At 51.4% G+C, this 19,166-nt stretch overlaps 1 protein-coding gene across 2 annotated transcripts in view; it reads left to right on the forward strand.

Moving 5' to 3' along the window:
* The window catches only part of Zdhhc3 (zinc finger DHHC-type palmitoyltransferase 3), a 28,142-nt gene that overhangs the window by 1,676 nt on the left and 7,300 nt on the right, over window positions 1-19,166 (forward strand). For both annotated transcript variants that reach the window (XM_042666059.1, XM_042666060.1), the window contains exon 2: window positions 14,209-14,538. In XM_042666059.1, the coding sequence (XP_042521993.1) occupies window positions 14,233-14,538 (306 nt within the window). In that variant the 5' untranslated portion in view covers window positions 14,209-14,232. The remainder of the gene's footprint in view (window positions 1-14,208; window positions 14,539-19,166) is intronic.

Below are 19,166 nucleotides of genomic sequence, written 5' to 3' on the forward strand. Positions count from 1 at the left end.
AGGAGCCACATGGATACATGGAAAAAGGTCGCCGTTCTTATTGAAACTTTATTTTCTTTCTTTTTTTTTTTGGTCAGTTGTGGGGCTTGAACTCTGGGCTTGCTGAATGATGTTATAAGTGATATCTGGGCCTGAGTGAAGGTGTGAAGACATGTAAATGATACAGTGTTCATTTTAAAACTCTCTACTAAAACAATATTTTCACTAATCACTCTATTGTTGCTAGACCTTTTTTTTTTTTTTGGTCATGGGGCTTGAACTCTGCGCCTGGGCGCTGTCCCTTGAGCTCTTCAGCTCAAGGTCAGAGCTCTACCACTTGAGTCACAATGCCACTTCCAGTTTTCAAGTGGTTCATTGGAGATAAGAGTCTCACAGGCTTTCCTGCCTGGGCTGGCTTTGAACTATGATCCTCAGATCTCAGCCCCCTGAGTAGCTAGGATGGCAGGCGTGAGCCACTGGCACCCGGCTCCGAGCATTGTTCTGATGCACAAATTTTTATGAATATTGTCCTCAACACAGCCAGCTGGGGAAATTGAGGTACTGAGCTTAAGTGTCTTCGCACAAGGTCACAGATTACATATTTAATAACTGACAGAGACAGGATTTGAGTCTCGAACATTCCAGCTCCTGTACTTCTACCCACCCCCTCCTCAGTTTTTGTTTTTAAGGTACTTAGGGCCTTGTGCTCGCTGTTGCTCTACCACTTGAACCATCCCTCTCTGGCCTCTTGCTTTAGATAATTTTCTGGGTACAGTCTCACCGAGCGTAGATTTAAGATCTTTCTACCTGTGCCTCCTTGTTTTGTTGAGATGGAGTCTTGGTAACCCCTGCCTCCCCGCCCCCCCCACTTCCCAGGCCCCATTGATGGCCATGAACTATGATCCTCACAGTCTTTGCTCCCCTAGTTAGCTGGGAATATAGGTATGAGCCACTCATCTGGCAAGCATACCTGCAGTCCTGTCACCTAGTGCAGCCACCAAGAAAACTTGATTTCATTGCCCACAGTATCTGATAAAGGAGGCTCCTTGTTTGCTAAACCGCCCTTGAAACTACATCTAGGTTTAACCCCAAAACAAGGAGTCAGTTCAAGCAGGAATTCCCACATCCCCCTTTTCTAGTGGAGTATGGAACATGGTACAGATGACAAGTTCCTGTGGGTTTCAGGCCATCCCCTTAGATAAAGGGAAACAGGTAGAATTTTAACTCCCAAGTAGCTGGGAGCCCTCAATAGTGAAGGGAGGGTGGGGAATAGAGTAAACATTAGTGAAGAAAGCCAGATTCCAGCCATGTGCCACGCTCTCAGAACAAACATCCGCCAGCTCTAAAGTGTTTGCATGCCTTCAAGTTGTCCGTGTGTCTCCCCCCCCCCCCCCCCATGTTCTAAGGGGCCTCAGGATGGGCGAAGCCTAAAACAATTGCCTAAAAGGAGGTTAAGATTTATTATAGCTGGAGAGTCCAGGTCCCTGGAGCTAGTGCAGGACGAACAAGACAATAAAATAAAATAAAGCGCTCAAGCTGTGTGGTAATTAGAAGAAAAGCCAGTCCCTAACAAGATGCTAATTGTACAGGCCATGCACCCAATGCAAGACTAGCAGTCAACCATCAACATTACAATCATAGGATATTACACACACGGAGTAAATCTCTCCCACCTAACCTTGGTTAATTAAAGCTATAAAAAATAAAGCCCATTACAGAAGAGCTTGGGGGCAGTGCGGAACCTGTGGTGCTGAAGTTACAGAAAACTTAAAAACCCAGCAGGGGATATTTTACTCCTTAGGCTTAAGCAGACCTGGCCACATTTTAGGCATATTCACCATACCCCGAGACCCTAGAAAAGCACAAAGTGATCTATTGCTTTTCTTGTATCTATTTATTTAGCCAGTCCTGGGGCTTGAACTCTGGGCCCAGGCACTGTCCCTAAGCTCCTTTTTGCTCAAGGCTAGTGCTCTACCACTGGAGCCACAGCGCCACTTGCAGCTTTTTCCTGTGATTAATTGGAGAAGAGTGTCTTGTGGACTTTCCTGCCCCAGCCTAGCTTGGAACCACGATCCTCAGATCTCAGCCTCCTGAGTAGCTAGAATTACGTACGGACATGAGCCATCCACGCCTGACTTCCTTTTCCTTTAAATACTTTGCATCTGTCCTGCTCGTACCTTGTCTTAAGTAGATATTTAATAACCTGTCCTAGTTAGCCAGCAAATGTCTGTCTGTCTGATACTAGACATTGTAATTTGGGATTACAGTGTTAGGAGAGTCGACAGCAGTATGGGTAACGCGCACTCCACATCAGAGGCAGGCATATAGCTAGTGCTTTATTCTCAATCAGAGGAAGTGTTTTTCACATATATTTTATTTTGAGTATCAGCAAGGCATTTCCTATGTCTCATGAAGTCCTGTGTGAGAAAGAAAGGGGGGGGGGGGTCACACATCCATGGCAGTATCCACACCCCCAACAGCCCTGAAAGGAAGAGCGAGGTAGAAACCCAGCGAGGCTGGGGGAGGCTAATGCCATGCCGCCTCTTGTTCCTTCCTGTTTTGGTGTCTTTACAATTATTTGCATTCTTCTTTGGGAACAGATGTCCAGAGACAAATAGCCAGGTCTCTCACTCCTGGCTGTCAGGAAGGTAAGAAAGCCAGAGGTACATGTTCCTAATTTAACCATCCCCATGCAGCCTAAATGTGTGTGTATATGTGTGGCCTCGGGAAGGGGGTCTTCAAAGTCTCCCCCAACCTATAGTCTTCAAGGTGCATGGAATTTTTTCTTGTTTTTGGTTCCCAGACTAGGACTGGGGCTTGAACTCTGGGCCTGGGCACTGTCTGTGGGCTTCTTTTGCTCAAGGCTAGTACTCTAGCCACAGCGCTACTTCCAGCTTTTTCTGAGATTACTTGAAGCTAAGAGTCCTCATGGACTTTCCTGCCCTGGGCTAGCTTCAAACCCCAATCCTCAGATCTGAGTCCCTAAGATGATGATGGCTGTGAGCCACGGGTGCTTGGCGACTGGTGTAACCTCTTGGATTACATGACTATCTCCTGTTCAGGGTCAGCAGAGATGGAAAGGGTGTCTGGAGACAAAGTACACTTCCGGCCACAGCCCAGTCCCCGATTGCGACCTTGGCATGTAAAGTGTGTTTCTAAACGGAGCATTCGCAACACAAATTCCAGAAAGACTGGTTAGTTAGGAAGATAATGACTTGGCGGCGAGCAGATGATTGGGCAGCTAGTCTGGAGAGTTGGGCTTTGCCACTGACATACTTTATGACTCGAAACAAGTCACTTAAGCTTTCTAAGACTCATCTCTTCCCCTCCCCCCCAAAGAAAAAGGTTATCTTGCAAGGTTATAAAACTCAGAGTCCATCCAGGATCTACAAATATTTCGACATTGAAAACTGTAACTTTCAAGATTTTAAGGCTTCTTCTATTCACCATTTTGTAATATACATTTGTGTGTGTATATGTATGTTGTGTGTGTGTGTGTGTGTGTGTGTGTGTGTGTGTTGGTCCTAGGTCTTGAACTCAGGGCCTGGGCACTGTCCCTGAGCTATTTTGCTCACGGCTAGCACTGTGCCACAATAAGCTACAGCTCCATTTCCAGTTTTTCAGGTGGCTAAGTGTAGATAAGAATATCAGGAACTTTCCTGCCCAGGCTGGCTTTGAACCACAGTCTTCCAATCTCAGCCTCTTTTGGAGTAGCTAGAGTTACAGGTGTGAGCCATTGGTGCGTGGCTGGCTTTGACTCTTCCATGTTTATCCATCTGTCAGTCCTGTCTCTCTGCATCCTAGGAAGACTCACTCAGAGAGAGTCTCAGCGCACAGGAGACAAATGCAACATGGAGGCAGGAATGCCAAGTTTTTCCTGCAGCGTTCTGTTCGTTTGTGGGCCCAATGCAGAACTGGCATTTGTCTTTGCTTGTTTGTTTTTGGGGTTTTGTTGCTGTTTCGTTTTGGTGTTTCCTTTTTCCACAGGAGCAGTTTTTAGGTACCTGTTAGAGCAAGCTCTAGCTCTTGGTCCCTCCAAGAGCCAAGCTCCTGCCTGGGTGATGTCGCAGTGGCTGTGTCGCAGCACAGTGCAGGGCCGGGTGTCCTCAGCACCCCCAGGGGGGAACCTTAGCGGGTGGGGCTTTGCCTAGCATGGGTGGGCTTTCTCCCAGAGAGAGTAGCAGTGTCCTGGCACCTGACCCCCACAAGAAGTGATCCCTGGCAGAAAGCACACCGTAGGGATTTAACCTTTGGGTGACTCCTGGGCTCAGGCGACATGGCCTGAGCAGGATCCGTCTCGTAACCGTGGGCTGGGGTCCTGCTGGGTCCCACCTTCCAGTCCAGAATGCCTTTGTTCAGGCCTGAGGCCACGAACACTCGGGGTCTACCGGTAGCACCGGCTCTCTAAGTACGTAACCGTTTATGGGCAAGCTAGCCAAACTGTTAGTAACCCAGGTTCCTGGTGGAAACGCACCTACCCTTCCCCCTTTCATCTTCTGGTTACTAGGCAAAATTCAGCAGTTGTAGTAACTAAAAAAAAAAAGGTCAGCTTTGGGGGTGTATCCTGTCTCCACCACTTCCTCGAGGTGTGAACCTAATGCCTAGTTCTCTCTGCTTGAGTGTCTTCCTCTCCAAGCAGAGAGATGGAAAGCCAGGGGTTCATTCCTACAAGGCAGAGTGGATGTGGGGATCCGACGGCTTGAGCAGTGTCCGCCGTGCCGCGTGGTAGCTGGCAGGCGGTGAGATGTTCAGAAAGAGTCCCCGCCTCACCCCTACAGCCGGGGCAGCAGGCCAGGTAAAAGTCCATCTTGGAACCTACCCTTCCAGAAACCAGATGGCGGTTCCGCGTTCACTTGACTTAGTTTCACAAGCAGGCTGGCCGCCGGGGGTGGCTCACACCTGTCATCCTATCTACTAAGGAGGCTGAGATCTGAGGATCGAGGTTTGAAGCCAGGCGGGCAAGTCCATAAGACTCCAGTTAACCGCCACAAAAGCCGGAAGTGGAGTTGTGGTGCAAGTGGAACTTAGCTTTGAGCAAAAAGAGCCCAAGGACAGCACCCACGCCCTGAGGTCAAGCTCCAGAAATGGCACATATCACACACACACACACACACACACACACACACACACAAAGTTTCACAAGCTTATGAAAGCATCAGTCATGACTAAATATTCTCCAGTAGCCAGATTGATACTGTGTGGCTCTTATGAAGGTTTTCCTCCTGGGTTACAAACTGGCTAAACCTTTAAGGTCGCAGTAGGCATTGTGCCTTTGTCCTAGGGAGTGAGTTAGTCCCCTCTCCAAACATTTTATCCAAGATCCACTGATTCCTTGAGCTTTATTTATTGGTTTATTTAGTCAGTTGTGGGGCTTGAACTCAGGGCCTGGGCTCTGTCCCTGAGCCTCTTTGTGCTTAAGGTTAGCACTCTGCTACTTTGAGCCACAGCACCACTTCCGGTTTTGGAGTGGATCGTTGGAGCTGAGAGTCTCACGAGGACTGTTCTGCCCAGGCCAGCTTCCAACTGCCATCCTCAGATCTCAGCCTCCTGAGAGGCTAGGATGACAGGTGTGAGCCCCTGGCGCCCGGCCAGCTTCATTTTCTTGCTATGTCCGGCAAGCTGGACCCGTGTTTGGAAGAACCCTTCACAGCCTCTGTGTTCCTGAGGGCCCACAAATAGCTGCTGGTCCCGCTTGGTTCAAGGGTTAGGCACCAGCAATAAAATGGGCTCTGGAAGAAGGAAGTTCTTGTCTTGGTTTTGTTGGCTCATGTGTATGTTTTCTTGTCTTCATTGACATGGTCTTGTTGTATACTCAGTCAGGGATCCCTCTGCTTCAGTCTCCCGATGCTTGGATGACAGTTATGCATCACATTGGCTTACTGATTTTTTGGGGGGGGTAGTAGGGGCCTTGAACTGGGGATCTGGGCGCAGTCCCTGAGCTTTTTCATTCAAGGCGAGCACTCTTACCACTTTGAGCCACGGAGCCATTTCCGGTTTTCTGGTGGTTTGTGAGAGGTAAGAGTCTCACAGATTTTCCTGCCTGGACTGGCTTTGAACCTCAATCCTCATACCTCAGCCTCCTGTGTAGCTAGGATGATGGGTGCGAGCCACCAGAGCCGGCGGCTTGTTGATTTATTTTTTTCCTTATGGTTTGGCAGCATGGGAGTTTGAACCTGGGGCTTTACACTCGTGAAGCTGTCACGCTACTTCTGAATCATCCCTCTAAATCCTGTTTTTTCTCTGAGTCAGAGTTTCAGGATGGGGTCTCCTTGCCCAGGGCGCCCCTGAACTGAGATCTGCCTATACGAGGCTTTTCTTTGTCTAGCTTCCCGCTGTGGTGATGGAATAACTCAGACTTTTCTGCCAGGGCTACTACTATGTTCTCAGCCCCTTTCCCCCAAGCCCCCCAGGTATCTAAGCCACTTCTTGAAGGTTTATTATTGTTATTGTTATTATTGCCAGTCTCAGGGCCTGGGCGCTGTCCCAGAGCTTGCCTTTTGCTCAAGGCTAGCGCTCTACCACTTGAGCCACAGTGCCACTTCCGGCTTTTTCTATATCTGTGGTGCTGAGGAACGGAACCCACTTTGCCACTCAGCCACATTCCTAGCCCTAAGTTGTCACAAAGACTACTGATCATGTTCACCTCTCACTTTAAAGCTCACTTGGAGAAAGTGTCACCATATTGCGATGTAGAACAATAAAACTCATTTCTCCTATTACCAAAAAAAAAAACCAAACTGTCTTGGAAATGACTGCTCCCGGGGGCCCACAGCTGAGGGACCTCTGAGGAGGAGGAAGTGGAACTCTGGGTTTTCTGCTTGGTCATTCCTCCCAGAGCAAGAGGAAAAGCAGCCATGCTTTGGGCTCTGATAGCAAGCAGAGCTGGTGTTGTGTGTGTGTGTGTGTGTGTGTGTGTGTGTGTGTGTGTGTGTGTGTGTGTGTGTGTGTGTGTGTGTGTGTGTGTGTGTGTGTGTGTACACGCATGCATGTGTGCTGGTCCTGGGGCATGAACTCGGGTACCATCCTGAGCTCCCCCCCTACTTCAAGACTAGAGCCCTACCACTTGATTCACAGCTCCACTTCCAAAGCCTCTGGGTGGTTCACTGGAGATAAGAGTCTCAAAGACTTCCCTTCCTGGGCTGGCTTGGAACTGTGATCCTCTGATCTCAGCCTCCTGAGTAACTAGGATTATATGTGTTAAATCCTGGCCTCAGCGCTGCTTTGTTCTCTGCGGCCTTGGGAATATTACCCAAAGCCTTGAAACTTTTTTTTTTTTTAATCTCTGCAGTGGAGAAGCAGCTCAGTGGCTGGGCTGGGTTGTTGCATGAATTAGAACTAAAATGAGCCACTTTGGTGTAAATCTTCCAGTGCAATAAGCATTCAGTGAATATTGGTGCACGACCACCCCTTCCTGTATCCAGTACTGTGTGTCTATTCTGAAACTTAGGTTTTCACCCGAATGTGAAAGGGATCCCTGTTGCCACTCTGTGAAGCAGGAGAATTTGAATGAAATCTGTTAGGTGGTCTTCAGTGTTCTGTCGGCTCAAAATTCCAAATCACACAGTGGCTGTATTTTTTTTTCAGTGATTTTACGTGTGGTCTTGTTTTAAAGTTGTCGCTGTTTCTTGGTGGTATTACCACATTACCCTCAAAAAGAGAAATGAGCGTGTTGCTCAAATAAGTAGTGGTTTCAACTCTAGTGTTTGTGACATGTGTTATATCACATATATGAGGATCTATTTCTTCTGTGTGTGTGTGAGTGAGAGACAGACAGGCAGACAGACAGACAGAGTCCTGGGGTCTGGGTACTGTCCCTGAGCTTTTTTCCTCAAGGCTAGCGTTCTTCCGCTTGAGTCACAGCTCCATTTCCTGGTTTTTGCTGATTATTTGGAGATGAAGAGTCTCACAAACTTTCTTCCCCAGGCTGGCTTCCAGCCACGTGTGATACTGATACCCAGGGCTGCTTCATGCATGCGAGGCGAGCACTCTACCACTAAGCCACCCTCCCAGCCCACAGATCTCAACCTCTTGAGTAGCTAGCACCAGGCCAGGTCATATCTTTGTAGGAGATTGTACTCCATGCAGAACTGTTGGGTGTCCACTTCGCAGACTTTTTTTCTTCTGAAGTTAAACTCCTTACTATAAGAAGGTTGAGTGTGTGCATGACGTTTTCCTGAGAGCAGCCCGCTAGGGCAGCTTATCACTTAGCAGCGTCAGTGTATATAATAATCTATGGTGAGCAGGTGGAATATTTTAGCATTCCCTCCCATTACCTCCCCCCCCCCCCCACCGCCCATCTCTGTTTTGTTTTTCCTTTCATGTGTTAGTTCAAGGTGGAGCGTGCCAGAGACGAAAGGCAGGCAGGAGACAGATGTTCTTGTGGGAGAGAGACATGTGTGTAAAGATTGTACACGGCAGGCAGTAACTGCCTGTCTAGGCACCTTCTGGGCCTGGGCGGGTATAACAACAGATAAGGCGCCTTTTCTCCATGAGCCACACCCTCACTCTTTGGAGAAAAGGTTGAGTGACTCATTCTATTTTCTTACAAAACCTTTCAAATATAGTGACTCATGGTTCATTCTTTAATTTTCTTTCTTTCTTCTTTTTTTTTTTTGGAAGCTCATCAGAAATGAGCATGCATTTTACAATCGCCTTTTTTTGTTGGTGGTGATGGTGGTCATGGGGCTTGAACTCTGGGCCTGGGCACTGTCCCTCAGCTCTTCAGCTGAAGGTGAGCCTACCACTTGAGCCACAGCATCACGTCTGGTTTTCTGAGTGGTTTATTGGAGATAAGAGTCTCACCGACTTTCCTTCCTGAGCTGGCTTTGAACCTCGATCCTCAGATCTTAGCCTCCTGAGTAGCTAGGATGACAGGCATGAGCTATCAGTGCCTGGCTATAATCCCCTTTTTTTTGGATTCTTATACGACTTTTTTTTTTTTTTTTTTTTCTGCCACTTCTGGGGTTTAAACTCAGGACCTGGGCACTGTCCCTGAGCTTTTGCTTAAGGCTGTCTCTCTACCCCCTGAGACACAGCACCACTTCCAGCTTTTTCTGTTCATGTGGTAATGAGGAATCGAACCCAGGGCTTCATGCATGCTAGGCGAGCACTCTACCACTAAGCCACATTCCCAGCCTCTTACACAACTCTAAATTAATTGTAGCTCAGATAAATTAATTTTCTACTTGGCAAGATTAATTTTTATAGTTTCTAGGACATGTGCCGTCTTGGAAGTTGCAGGACTCATTTGTGAATTCTTTTTTTTTTTTTTTTTGGTATTGGGGCTTGAGTTCAAGACCTCACGCTCTTGATTGGCTCTTTCACTCATGGCCAGCCGTCTACCACTTCCAGATATGGGGATTGTAGGTTTGTCTGTGCCGGGCAGCTTTGAACCATGATCCTCAGCTCTTAGGCTCCTGACTAGGATTATAGGCGTGAGCCACCAGCACCTGACTTTTATATTGTGAGTCCATCACTCTAAGATGTGAGCATTCCTAAAAGCATTGAACGCCACCTCCCAAGGTGATAGGCTCATGTACTCGCTAGGTGACTTTCAGAAGGGACTTTCAAGAAATAATCAGAAAAATGCGCTACTCTGTTTGAGATGACGCTTCCAGTGACTGCTTTATGAGTTACTTGACTCATAAAAATGACATCAGGCCAGAGCTCCATGTGGGGGGCGGGCTCAGAAAGATACAGGACCAGGGCCGGCCTGCAAGGTAATACTTGTTAGTTTGACATGTTCACTTGGAATACACTTAACATAAGCCGAGCCAGAAGCCTCCTGGTTTCCCAGTTTCTAGGAGCTTGTTCCTGACCCTTGCAGAGAAGCAGCTGAAACTTCCATCTATAGTTCCCTCCTGTAACGATGCATTGTCAAGTCCCTCGATGTTTGATTTGTTTGGTTTGTTTTTTGTTGGTTATGAGTCTCGAACTCTGGGCCTGGGCGCTGTCCCTGAGCTCTTTAGCTCAAGGCCAGAGCTCTACCACTTGAGCCACAGCCCCACTTCCAGTTTTCTGGTGGCTTATTGAAGATAAGAGTCTCACGGACTTTTCTGCCCTAGCTGGCTTTGAACTGTGATCCTCAGATCTCAACCTTCTGAGTAGCTAGGATGACAGGCCTGAGCCACTGACGCCCCGCTTTGATGTGTTTTTAAGTATTGAGAGAATCCTTCTCTCTGAGCCAAGGGAAAGCCTTTGTATCTAATCTGGAGTTTGTTTTAACCGGTCTATAGTCAGGCTTTGTTAATGCTGCTTTTTAATCCACGCAGTCCCCAAATCTGCTTCTATACTGTTCAGTGTCGCACACATGGATAAGAAAAGTAACCCTCTCTCATAAGAAAAGTAACCCTCTCTCGGCTCACGCCTGTCATCCTAGCTACTCAGGAGGCAAAGATCTAAGGATCACCGAAACCAGTGTGGACAGGAACATCTGTGAGACTGCTATCTCCAGTAAACTACTTAGAAAAAAGGCAGATGTGGTACTGTAGCTCCAGAGATTGAGCACTAGCCTTGAACACAGAGAGGCTAACAAAAAGTAACCCTCACAGAGTCCTCTGAAGCGCTCCCGCTGTGGTGTTAGAGCTATCTGAATCGCTCCGCTGCTTACATATAGGATCTCGTCCCATCCAAGTGGGTGATCTGGGAGGATTGTGACCGTCAGCCTCTCAACCCCGAACTTGAACACAGGACAATGGGTGGCACGTTTAGACCCGATGATAGATGGATGGGTATGAATTTACTCCTCATGCCACAGCAGCATGGGAATTTAGTCACACGTGTGATGTGCTGACCTTAGAACCAAAACCAGCAGTTTACATCTGGAGCTCAGGAAGTGTGTATCATGAAGGTGATGTGCTGAGCCATGGGTCTAGGGGCAGTTTCTCACACCAGAAGAGTTCGGTTTGGTCTTCTCAGAAAATCAGCATCAGGGGTTGGAGGTGCAGCTCAGCTGGTAGAGTGCCAGCCAGTGAATAAAAGCGTCAGGTACTGAGTTCAAGTGCTAGTGTTAGACCTTAAAAAAAAAATTAGGGAAAGAAAATCAGCATTAGTTTCAGTCATCTTGGTTTTGGCTTCTTTTGGCAGAAAGGGTCCGTTGTAGGGCTTGAACTTAGGACCCAGACGCTGTCCCCCAGCTTTGATGTTCAAGGCTAATGTTCTACCACTTTGAGCCACAGCACCACTTCTGGCTTTTTTTTTTTGTAGTTAATTGGAGATAAGAGTCTCAGGGACTTTCCTGCCCAGGCTGGCTTTGATCCAAGGTCCTCAGATCTCAGTCTCTTTCTCCCCCTCCCCCCCTCTCTTTTTTCTCTTTCTGTCTGTCATTTTTGCCGGTCCTGGGGCTTGAACTCAGGGCCTGGGCACTGTCCCAGGCTTCTTTTGCTCAAGGCCAGGACTCTTATCACTTGAGTTACATCACCACTTCTGGCTTTTTCTGTGTCTGTGGTACTGAGGAATGGAGCCCAGGGCTTCATGCATGCTAGGCGAGCACCCTACCACTAAGCCACCTTCCCAGCCCAGATCTCAGCCTCTTAAGTAGCTGGGATGACAGGCGTGAGCTGCTGGTGCCCCTTTGGCTGCGTCCTTTCCTGAAGCACAGGCTGTTCCCCACCAGATTTCCCTCTTATGTCTGAGATGTTTGCTTGGCTAATTTAAGGGAAAAGTCCTTATTGGAAAATTCCTTCCGTTGGTGGAGGAGACCCAGGGGTTAGTGAACCTTCCCGTAGCAGCTGCAGTTCGTGGTTTCAGTTGGTGTATTTTGAGCCTCTTGAGGGTGGCTTGGAGCATATGCCCTTCAGTTCCACACCAATCTGTGTGTGTGTGTGTGTGTCCATCTGCCGTGGGCCCGGGCACTGTCCCTGAGCTTTTTCACTCAAGGCTAGCACTCTGCCACTTGAGCCACAAGTCCACTTCCAGTTTTCTGGAAGACTCATCTCAATTGGAGATGAGTCTCATAGATTTTCCTACCCTGGCTGGCCTTGGACCATGATCCTCAGATCTCAGCCTCCCGAGTAGCTGGGATGACATGTGCGAGCCATTAGCACTCGGCTGCCTGCTGCCCCTCTGGCCAGGTTCTTTCCTGCATCCCAAGCCGTCCCCCACCAGTGATAACAGCAGGAAAACCGAGCTGCTCCATGTACTCTTGGTCCTAGATTGTTCACAGATCATACATTCTGGCTGGGTGGCGGTGGCTCATGCCTGTCATCCTAGCGACTTGGGAGGCTGAGGTGTGAGGATCACAATTTGAAGCCAGCTGGGGCAGGGAGGTCCATGAGACTCTTATTTCCAGTGGACCACCAGAAAACCAGAAGTGGAGTTCTGGCTCAAATGGTACAGAGCTACCTAGCCATAACTTCAAGCCCTAGTTTACTACCCAAAAAAAAAAAAAAAAATTGAAAAGGGACATTCTGGTTACTAGAATAAGAGGGAACCTTTCACCTCTGGGAATATGGCCACAGTCCTGAAAGTAAGCAGACTGAACCTCTAAGGGAGCCCTGTGATCACCCAGCCCTCGCATTGAGTTAAGGAGCGGATGTCTGAATCTGTAGGAAGCATGAGACAGCAGTGGGCTAATGATGGGGGAAGCCGTCCAGCCCTCAGAGACCCCGGAGACAAGAGCAGGCAGAGAGGCCCGACGAGATCGCCTTTTACTGCGCTTGCAGCTCATTAGCAGTCGTAAACAGAGGACACCCCCCACCCAGCCGCCAGTTCACAGAGGAGCAAGAACCACACCAAAGAGATGCCAGGATTAGAATCGTCTGATCAGGTCACTTTGGTGTGAGACTGAGGACCACAGTGAATCTCTGTAGCACCTGGGGACATCATTATCTGCCTAGCACACTCTAGTAATTGACGCTGCCAGGGATGGCCGTAAATCACTGTGGAAGAGACGGATGGCTCTTGTACCTAAGGCAGGAATAGAAGTGATACCAAGCAGCAGCTACCCTTCTCTCCCCTTCCCTCCTTCCTTCCTTCCTTCCTCCTTTCTTCCCTCATGCCCTCCTTCCCTCCTTTCCTTTTCTTCTCTTCCTCTCCCCCCCTTTCCTCTGTCTCTCTCTCAGTTCGGTTTTATGTCTTAAGACTTGCACCATAACCATCTAACTGTGCATCTGCTTCACTTAGTTTACTTACATGGAAGGCCTTAATTCCTTGGCCAAACGAAGCACCCGGCTGTGGCCCTAGCAGACTCAAGGCCCCGCTAGGTGTGTATAGTCTTGATTGAGGACAAAGCACAGTTCGATAGAAGGGAAAAGATGGACCTCTGGCTACAGATGACAGCTGCGCGTGGAATGCAGGGATTTGTCCCTCACGACCGTGGGGAATCCCGACAGGTCTCTTACTTATTTAGTGGGTGATCACTTCAGATCCAGGGCCAGGAAACTTCTCTGTCAAGTCCCCGAGTGGGTACTTTATAGATGAGTCTGTGTCCAGACGTGGTCGAGGTTGTACTTACTACATCAGCGTTATTTTTTTGTCAGTCATAGAGCTTGAACTCGGTGCCCGAGCTTGTGTTTTTACTCAGGGCTGGTGCTCTGCCCCTGTGAACCACAGCTTCGCTTCGGGTTTTTAGATGGTCAGGTGATGACGAGAGTCTCACAGACCTTCCTGCCCAGGCTGGCTTCGAACCGTGATCCTCAGCGCTCGGCCTCCTGAGTTGCGAGGATAGCAAGCCTGATCCACCGGTGTCTGGCCAAGGGCCCGTGTCTTTGAATAAGCCTAATTAGGCTGTCACTGGCGGTGCCGGGGCGTGGCTTGCGTGCTCCCCAATATTCTTGCTCTCTCCAGTGACTCTGGTAGGCAGGTGTGGGGGAAGAAAAGTTACTTGCTTAAAGCACCTCTACCCCCTCGCTTAGCCCCCACCCTGCCAACCCTGGGAACAGGTGGCCGGGGCTGGGATGTGTGTGGATCTGTGGGTTTGTGTGGGTGTCCATCCCGGGGCTTGAACTTGGGGCCCCGGAAGCCATCCCCAAGCTCTGTTTGCTTGAGGCTGGCGCTCCACCACTTGAGCCACAGCCGCACTTTGGCTTTTTTGTTTTTTTGAAGTGTATTATGGGAGGTGGGGGTCTCGTGGACTTTGCCCACGAGGGGAGGGGAGCGCGGCATCCTGATCAGGGGGATCCCGGGAGACGTGGGGTCCGGCCCCGCCCCCACACGAGCCCGCAGCTCGCTGGCACAGGTCTGCCCGCGCTGAGACGACCTGGCGGCCTCTGTGGGTCTTTGTCCTCGCAGATGCCAGGATGGACAGAATAGCCTATGATGCTCAGCCCCGCCCGCCGCTTCCGAGACATTGAGCGCGAACCGGAGTACCTGCGGCCGGAGGAGTGCGCCCCGCCTCCCCGCCCCCGCCCCGCCGGCGCCATGTGGTTCATCCGCGACGGCTGTGGCATCGCCTGCGCCGCCGTCACCTGGTTCCTGGTCCTCTACGCGGAGTTCGTGGTCCTCTTCGTCATGCTCGTGCCATCGGGAGACTACGCCTACAGCGTCGTCAACGGGGTCGTGTTCAACCTGCTGGCCTTCCTGGCCCTGGCCTCCCACTGCCGGGCCATGCTGACGGACCCCGTGAGTATGTCGTTCCTCCCCCGGCCCCCAAGGCACGGCCAGGGCCCACATGCTCCTCTCTCTGGACCCCAGCAGCACGTGGGGTTAGAGTTCCACGGGACACCGGGGACATGGCGCACCGTGTTGCACGCCATCTGCCAAGTTGGGCTGGTCTGCTCCTGCCCAGACCGGCTTCTGAGGCAGAAAGGCACGGTGGTGCAGCCGGCCGCCCATGGCCCGCACCTGTGATCTCAGCCCCGATCTAAGGATCTGGGTTTGAGGCCGGCCCTGGGCAGCAAAATCTGTGGGCCTCTCATCACCCAATTTGCCGGTAAAAATAATACGGAAGGGGAGGAGGCCTGATTCAGGTGGGAAGCGGGCCAGCCTCGAGTGGAAAAATGCTAAGCAAGAACATGGAGGCCCTGGGTTCGAGCCCCAGTGCTGGCCTTTCAAAGGATGTCTCTCGATGCACACCTGTGGGCATGGCGGCGACTCCTGTGTGACGTCACTAAACACACCGAGCTGCACGCGCGCGAGTTTGCTATTGGGCAGACTTTCGGCTTTGGTTTTTGCACCCTAGTATTAAATCATCCTTTTTCCGTTCATGATCTGGCTACGAGCAAAGCCAGACAGCCGTGCTTGGGTAAGTCCCTCCTGCGGCGTGACTGTTTCACGCGTGTGCGAGTGTAAACGAAGAAAGGGAAAGCGCTGCTAACGGCAGAGGTGCGGGCCACCCATGTGCTGTTTCTGTGAGCCCCGGGAAAGCACAGTGGAGATGAAGGGGTCCCGGGCCGGGCTCCTCCCGGGGTTCCCGTTTCTTATCAGTTTGGCTGGTGAGCCGTTGATCCAGCCCACAGGAGAGGGGTTTTCCTGGCTCCATGACACCAGAGCCTCAGACACGCCCGCACACACCGGCCCAGTCTGAGTGCTATTCATGGGGTTACCAGACAGGATCAAGTACATGTAGAGCGCCCCTGGGTGCCAGGGTATGGAAGTTCCTCCAGAACTAGTAGTAGCTTGATGAGACTGGAAAGTTGAGGTTTATTCATCGTTTTGTCGGCCATAGGGCTTGAACTCAGGGCCTGGGCGCCATCTCTGAGCTCTTTTGCTCAGGGCAGGTGCTCTATCGCTTTGCGCCATGTTTGCACTTCCAGTTTGGGTTTGCTGTGGGTTTTGTTTTCTCTTGTCCATCCTGGGGCTTGAGCTTGGCCTGAGCGCTGCCCCCGAGCTTCTTCGCTCAAGGCGGGCGCTCTACCACTTGAGCCATGGCGCCACTTCTGGTTTTCTAGAGATGAGAATCTCATGGCCTTTCTTCCCTGGGCTGGCTTTGAACCGGGATCCTAGGATCTCGGCCTCTTGACAGGCGGAAGGCCAGGTGGTTTTGACAGGACCAGTAATCACGCCTTGGGCGACAGCTTTAAAAGACAACGCATATAATTTAAAAGCAAAGCGAAGGAGGTGGTTTGAGAAATCGGCCGGAGCTACAAAGGCGGAGACGGGAGAATAGCATGACCGACGAGGCATTCGATGCAGCAGTGATTAAAACCGAGCCATCGAGAGAGAGGGGCTGGGTGTTTTAAGCAGTTGGCATTGTGCTTGCAAGCAGAGGTTCAGGGTAGGACGGAGAGAAGTGAGGAGCAAAGGTGTGCCCTTCACCCCGCGATCTGGGTTTAACTGGTCTGGGAGCCGGGCTCTGGGCGTTGGAACACTCGTGTGGCTCATAATCAGCTGGGTCTGAGGACCGACGTGGAGGTGAATCAGAGACCATCGGGAGTCTTGATCGAAGCCGGGTGCTGGAGGCATGAGTGCATCATCCCAACCACTGGAGAGGCCAGGGAGATCTGAAGGATCACGGTTCGAAGCCAGCCCAAGCAGGAAAGTCCGTGAGACTCCGATCTCCAATGAACCACCAGAAAACCAGAAGTGGCGCTGTGGCTCAAGTGGTAGAGCGCTCGCCTTGAGCTGAAGAGCGCAGGGACAGCGCCCAGGCCCAGAGTTCAAGCCCCACGAACGACCCAAAAGGAAAAAAAAAGAAAAAACACACAACCAGCCATCTGGCAGTCATTCCTTCCAGTGCCGTGGTACCTGAACTTGTCAGCGGCCCCTCCGTGGGGAGGTTCCGCTTGAAAAATGGAGCAGGGATGGCACAAGTGGACCGCGCAGCCCGGCGGGCACAAGTGGGTCGAGTCCTGTGGCATCTGACCGCTCACCCACCCCCTCCGGCCACTCGGAGATTGTGAATGCCAACCGACGCGCTCCCTGCCCCCCAGAAACACAGCTGCAGGAATGCAGAGGAATGGAGAGCTCCTCTTGAAGACAGGTTGCACCCTGGAAGCCCCCCTTCCTTCCCCTCCTTTCCCCATTTCCACCCCCTCGCTTGTCTAGTCCTAGACGCGGTGTGCTGTTGCAGCCTGTGGCCCATTCCTTCGTTCATCGGGGAAAGTCAGATCTGGGGCAGCGTCTCCCAGAAGATGCGTAGAGCTGAGCCACACAGCTCATTAGTAGCCCGGCTGCAAAGAAGCGCGAAGCCAAGCCTCGCACGATTACAGCAATGCTGTGCCCGCCACTGGTGGCTCCCAGAGTCTCGAGGTAGGTCTTTCCTGCCCAGGCTGGCTTTGAACTGTGATCCTCAGATCTAGTCTCCTGAGTAGCAACCATGATAGTCGTGAGCCATCAGCTCCTGGCGTTAAGCTGTTTATTTTTGTCCTTCTTTTCCTCGGACCTAATCATGAGTGAACCCCAAAAAATGATTTCAAAGCTGAGCTTTGAGAAAAGGTGGAAGATCTGTTCGATTTCAGCAGACTGTTCGAGAAAAGGAAATTCATCTCCCGATCCCTGCCAGGCTGGAGGTCCCACGTCAATGTAGACCGAGTCTGGGACTGTCTCACACTACCACAGGCCACCCAGAGGGTGCCAGGGCCGGGGGGCAGGCGTTAGCCCAGGAAGGATGGTTGGGGGAGGTGGGGGGGTATTGGAAATTCAGACAAGTGACACTCGCGCGCCCCCTGCAGCTGGCCGGGCGCTGGTGCATCTAGAGAACAGCCAGGTCCACCTCACCTGAGGGGCGGGCCTGCTCCCAAACCACATCCCGGGACTCTGCCCAGCGGCTTCTCACCTGCCACTGCTGCTTTTATTTTCTTACTCCCGTCCGGGGGCTTGAACTCAGGGCCCGAGCGCTGTCCCTGAGCTTCTTTTTGTTCAAGGCTGGCACTCTTCCTGCTTGCACCCTGGCTGCACTTCCATATTTTGGGTGATCAATCAGAGATGAGAGTCTCCTGGACTTTCCAACCACGGCTGGCTTCCAACTGTGATCCTCCATTCTTAGCCTCCCGAGTAGCCAGGATGCCGGGCGTCACTACCACTTTCAAATAGCCCCAGAGAGAGGACGTGATGCTTTGGGGGATCCCTCACCTTCCACCTTCTCACAAAGGAGACAGCCGGCCTTGGGGCACTGGCCCCAAGAGACCCCCGTCCATCAACGAGAGGAGGACAAGCCGGGAGCGTGCATGCGCCCCGCCCCCAAACCCCAGAATGCCAGTGCCTTTCAGTGGTAAATGACAGCAGTGGTAAAAATGGTGGAGTCCTTAGACACTTCACCATGCCGGGAAGGAAGGCCTCATTCCCCAGGCCGTTCGCGTCTTAACAACAGCATCGAGGCGACGGAAAAGCAAAGACTGCGGCACCCGTGGCTCCCGCCTGTCCCCCTGGCTGCCCGAGAGGCCGAGATCTGAGGATTGCCATTTGAAGCCAGCCCGGGGCAGAGAGGCTGTGAGACCGTCACCTCTGATGAATGGCCACCAAAGCCAGAAATGGAGCTGAAGCTTGAGTGGCCAAGCACTAGCCTTGAGGGGGGAAACAAGCATCCCTTAGGGACAGCGTTGAGGCCCCAAGGTCAAGCCCCGGGACCGGTACAATAAAGTTACTTAAGTAGGGATCCCGTGAATTGGGTTGGCTTTTGATCAAGGCATAAGTTCTACACTTGGATGGCTGGATCTGGCTTCTAGATTTGCCCCTTGGGGTCGCCTGGTTGGCTTGCGACCTCTTCCTCCTCTTCCTCCGCTGTGAAGTGGGGACCAGAGCGTGGTCTCGGTCTGATCGGTTATTGTCAGTTTCTTGTTGTGCTTGCTGACAGCCGCTCTTTGTCAGAAAGCACTCGGAACTATGCCTGGTATGCGAGCGCCCGCTCCACGTCTGTGGGGCGGGTTATTATTCCCCGTGGGTTGATCCAGGGCTGGCTTCGCGCCTGGCCCCGGGAGTGGAAAGTCGCCTCTGCCCCCCCCAAATTTACAGTGGAGTAGGAGGCCCCATGTGCTATCACACAGATTTGGGCCAGGGGAGCAGGAAGGCTGGCCGGTGCGTCAGGTGTGGCTGGGTGGCTTAGTGGTGGAGCGCTTACCTAGCACGCACAAAGCCCCGGGTTCCATTCCTCAGTCCCACCTACACAGAAAAAAGCCGGAAGTGGTGTTGTGGCTCAAGTGCTAGAGCACTAGCTGTGAGCACACTAGAGGTTCGGGATGGTGCTCGGGCCCTGGGTTCGAGCCCCACCACTGAAAAAAAAATAGAAATAATCCTCCGTGTGGACGTGTTTTGGGATGTGGATCTGAATGATGACTCTGCCCTGCAGAACGCACCCGCCCGGGCCTGACGCC

The sequence above is a fragment of the Dipodomys spectabilis genome, unplaced genomic scaffold (assembly GCF_019054845.1).
Source record: "Dipodomys spectabilis isolate Male_0828 unplaced genomic scaffold, ASM1905484v1 ptg000360l, whole genome shotgun sequence".
NCBI classification, from domain to species: Eukaryota; Metazoa; Chordata; class Mammalia; order Rodentia; family Heteromyidae; genus Dipodomys; species Dipodomys spectabilis.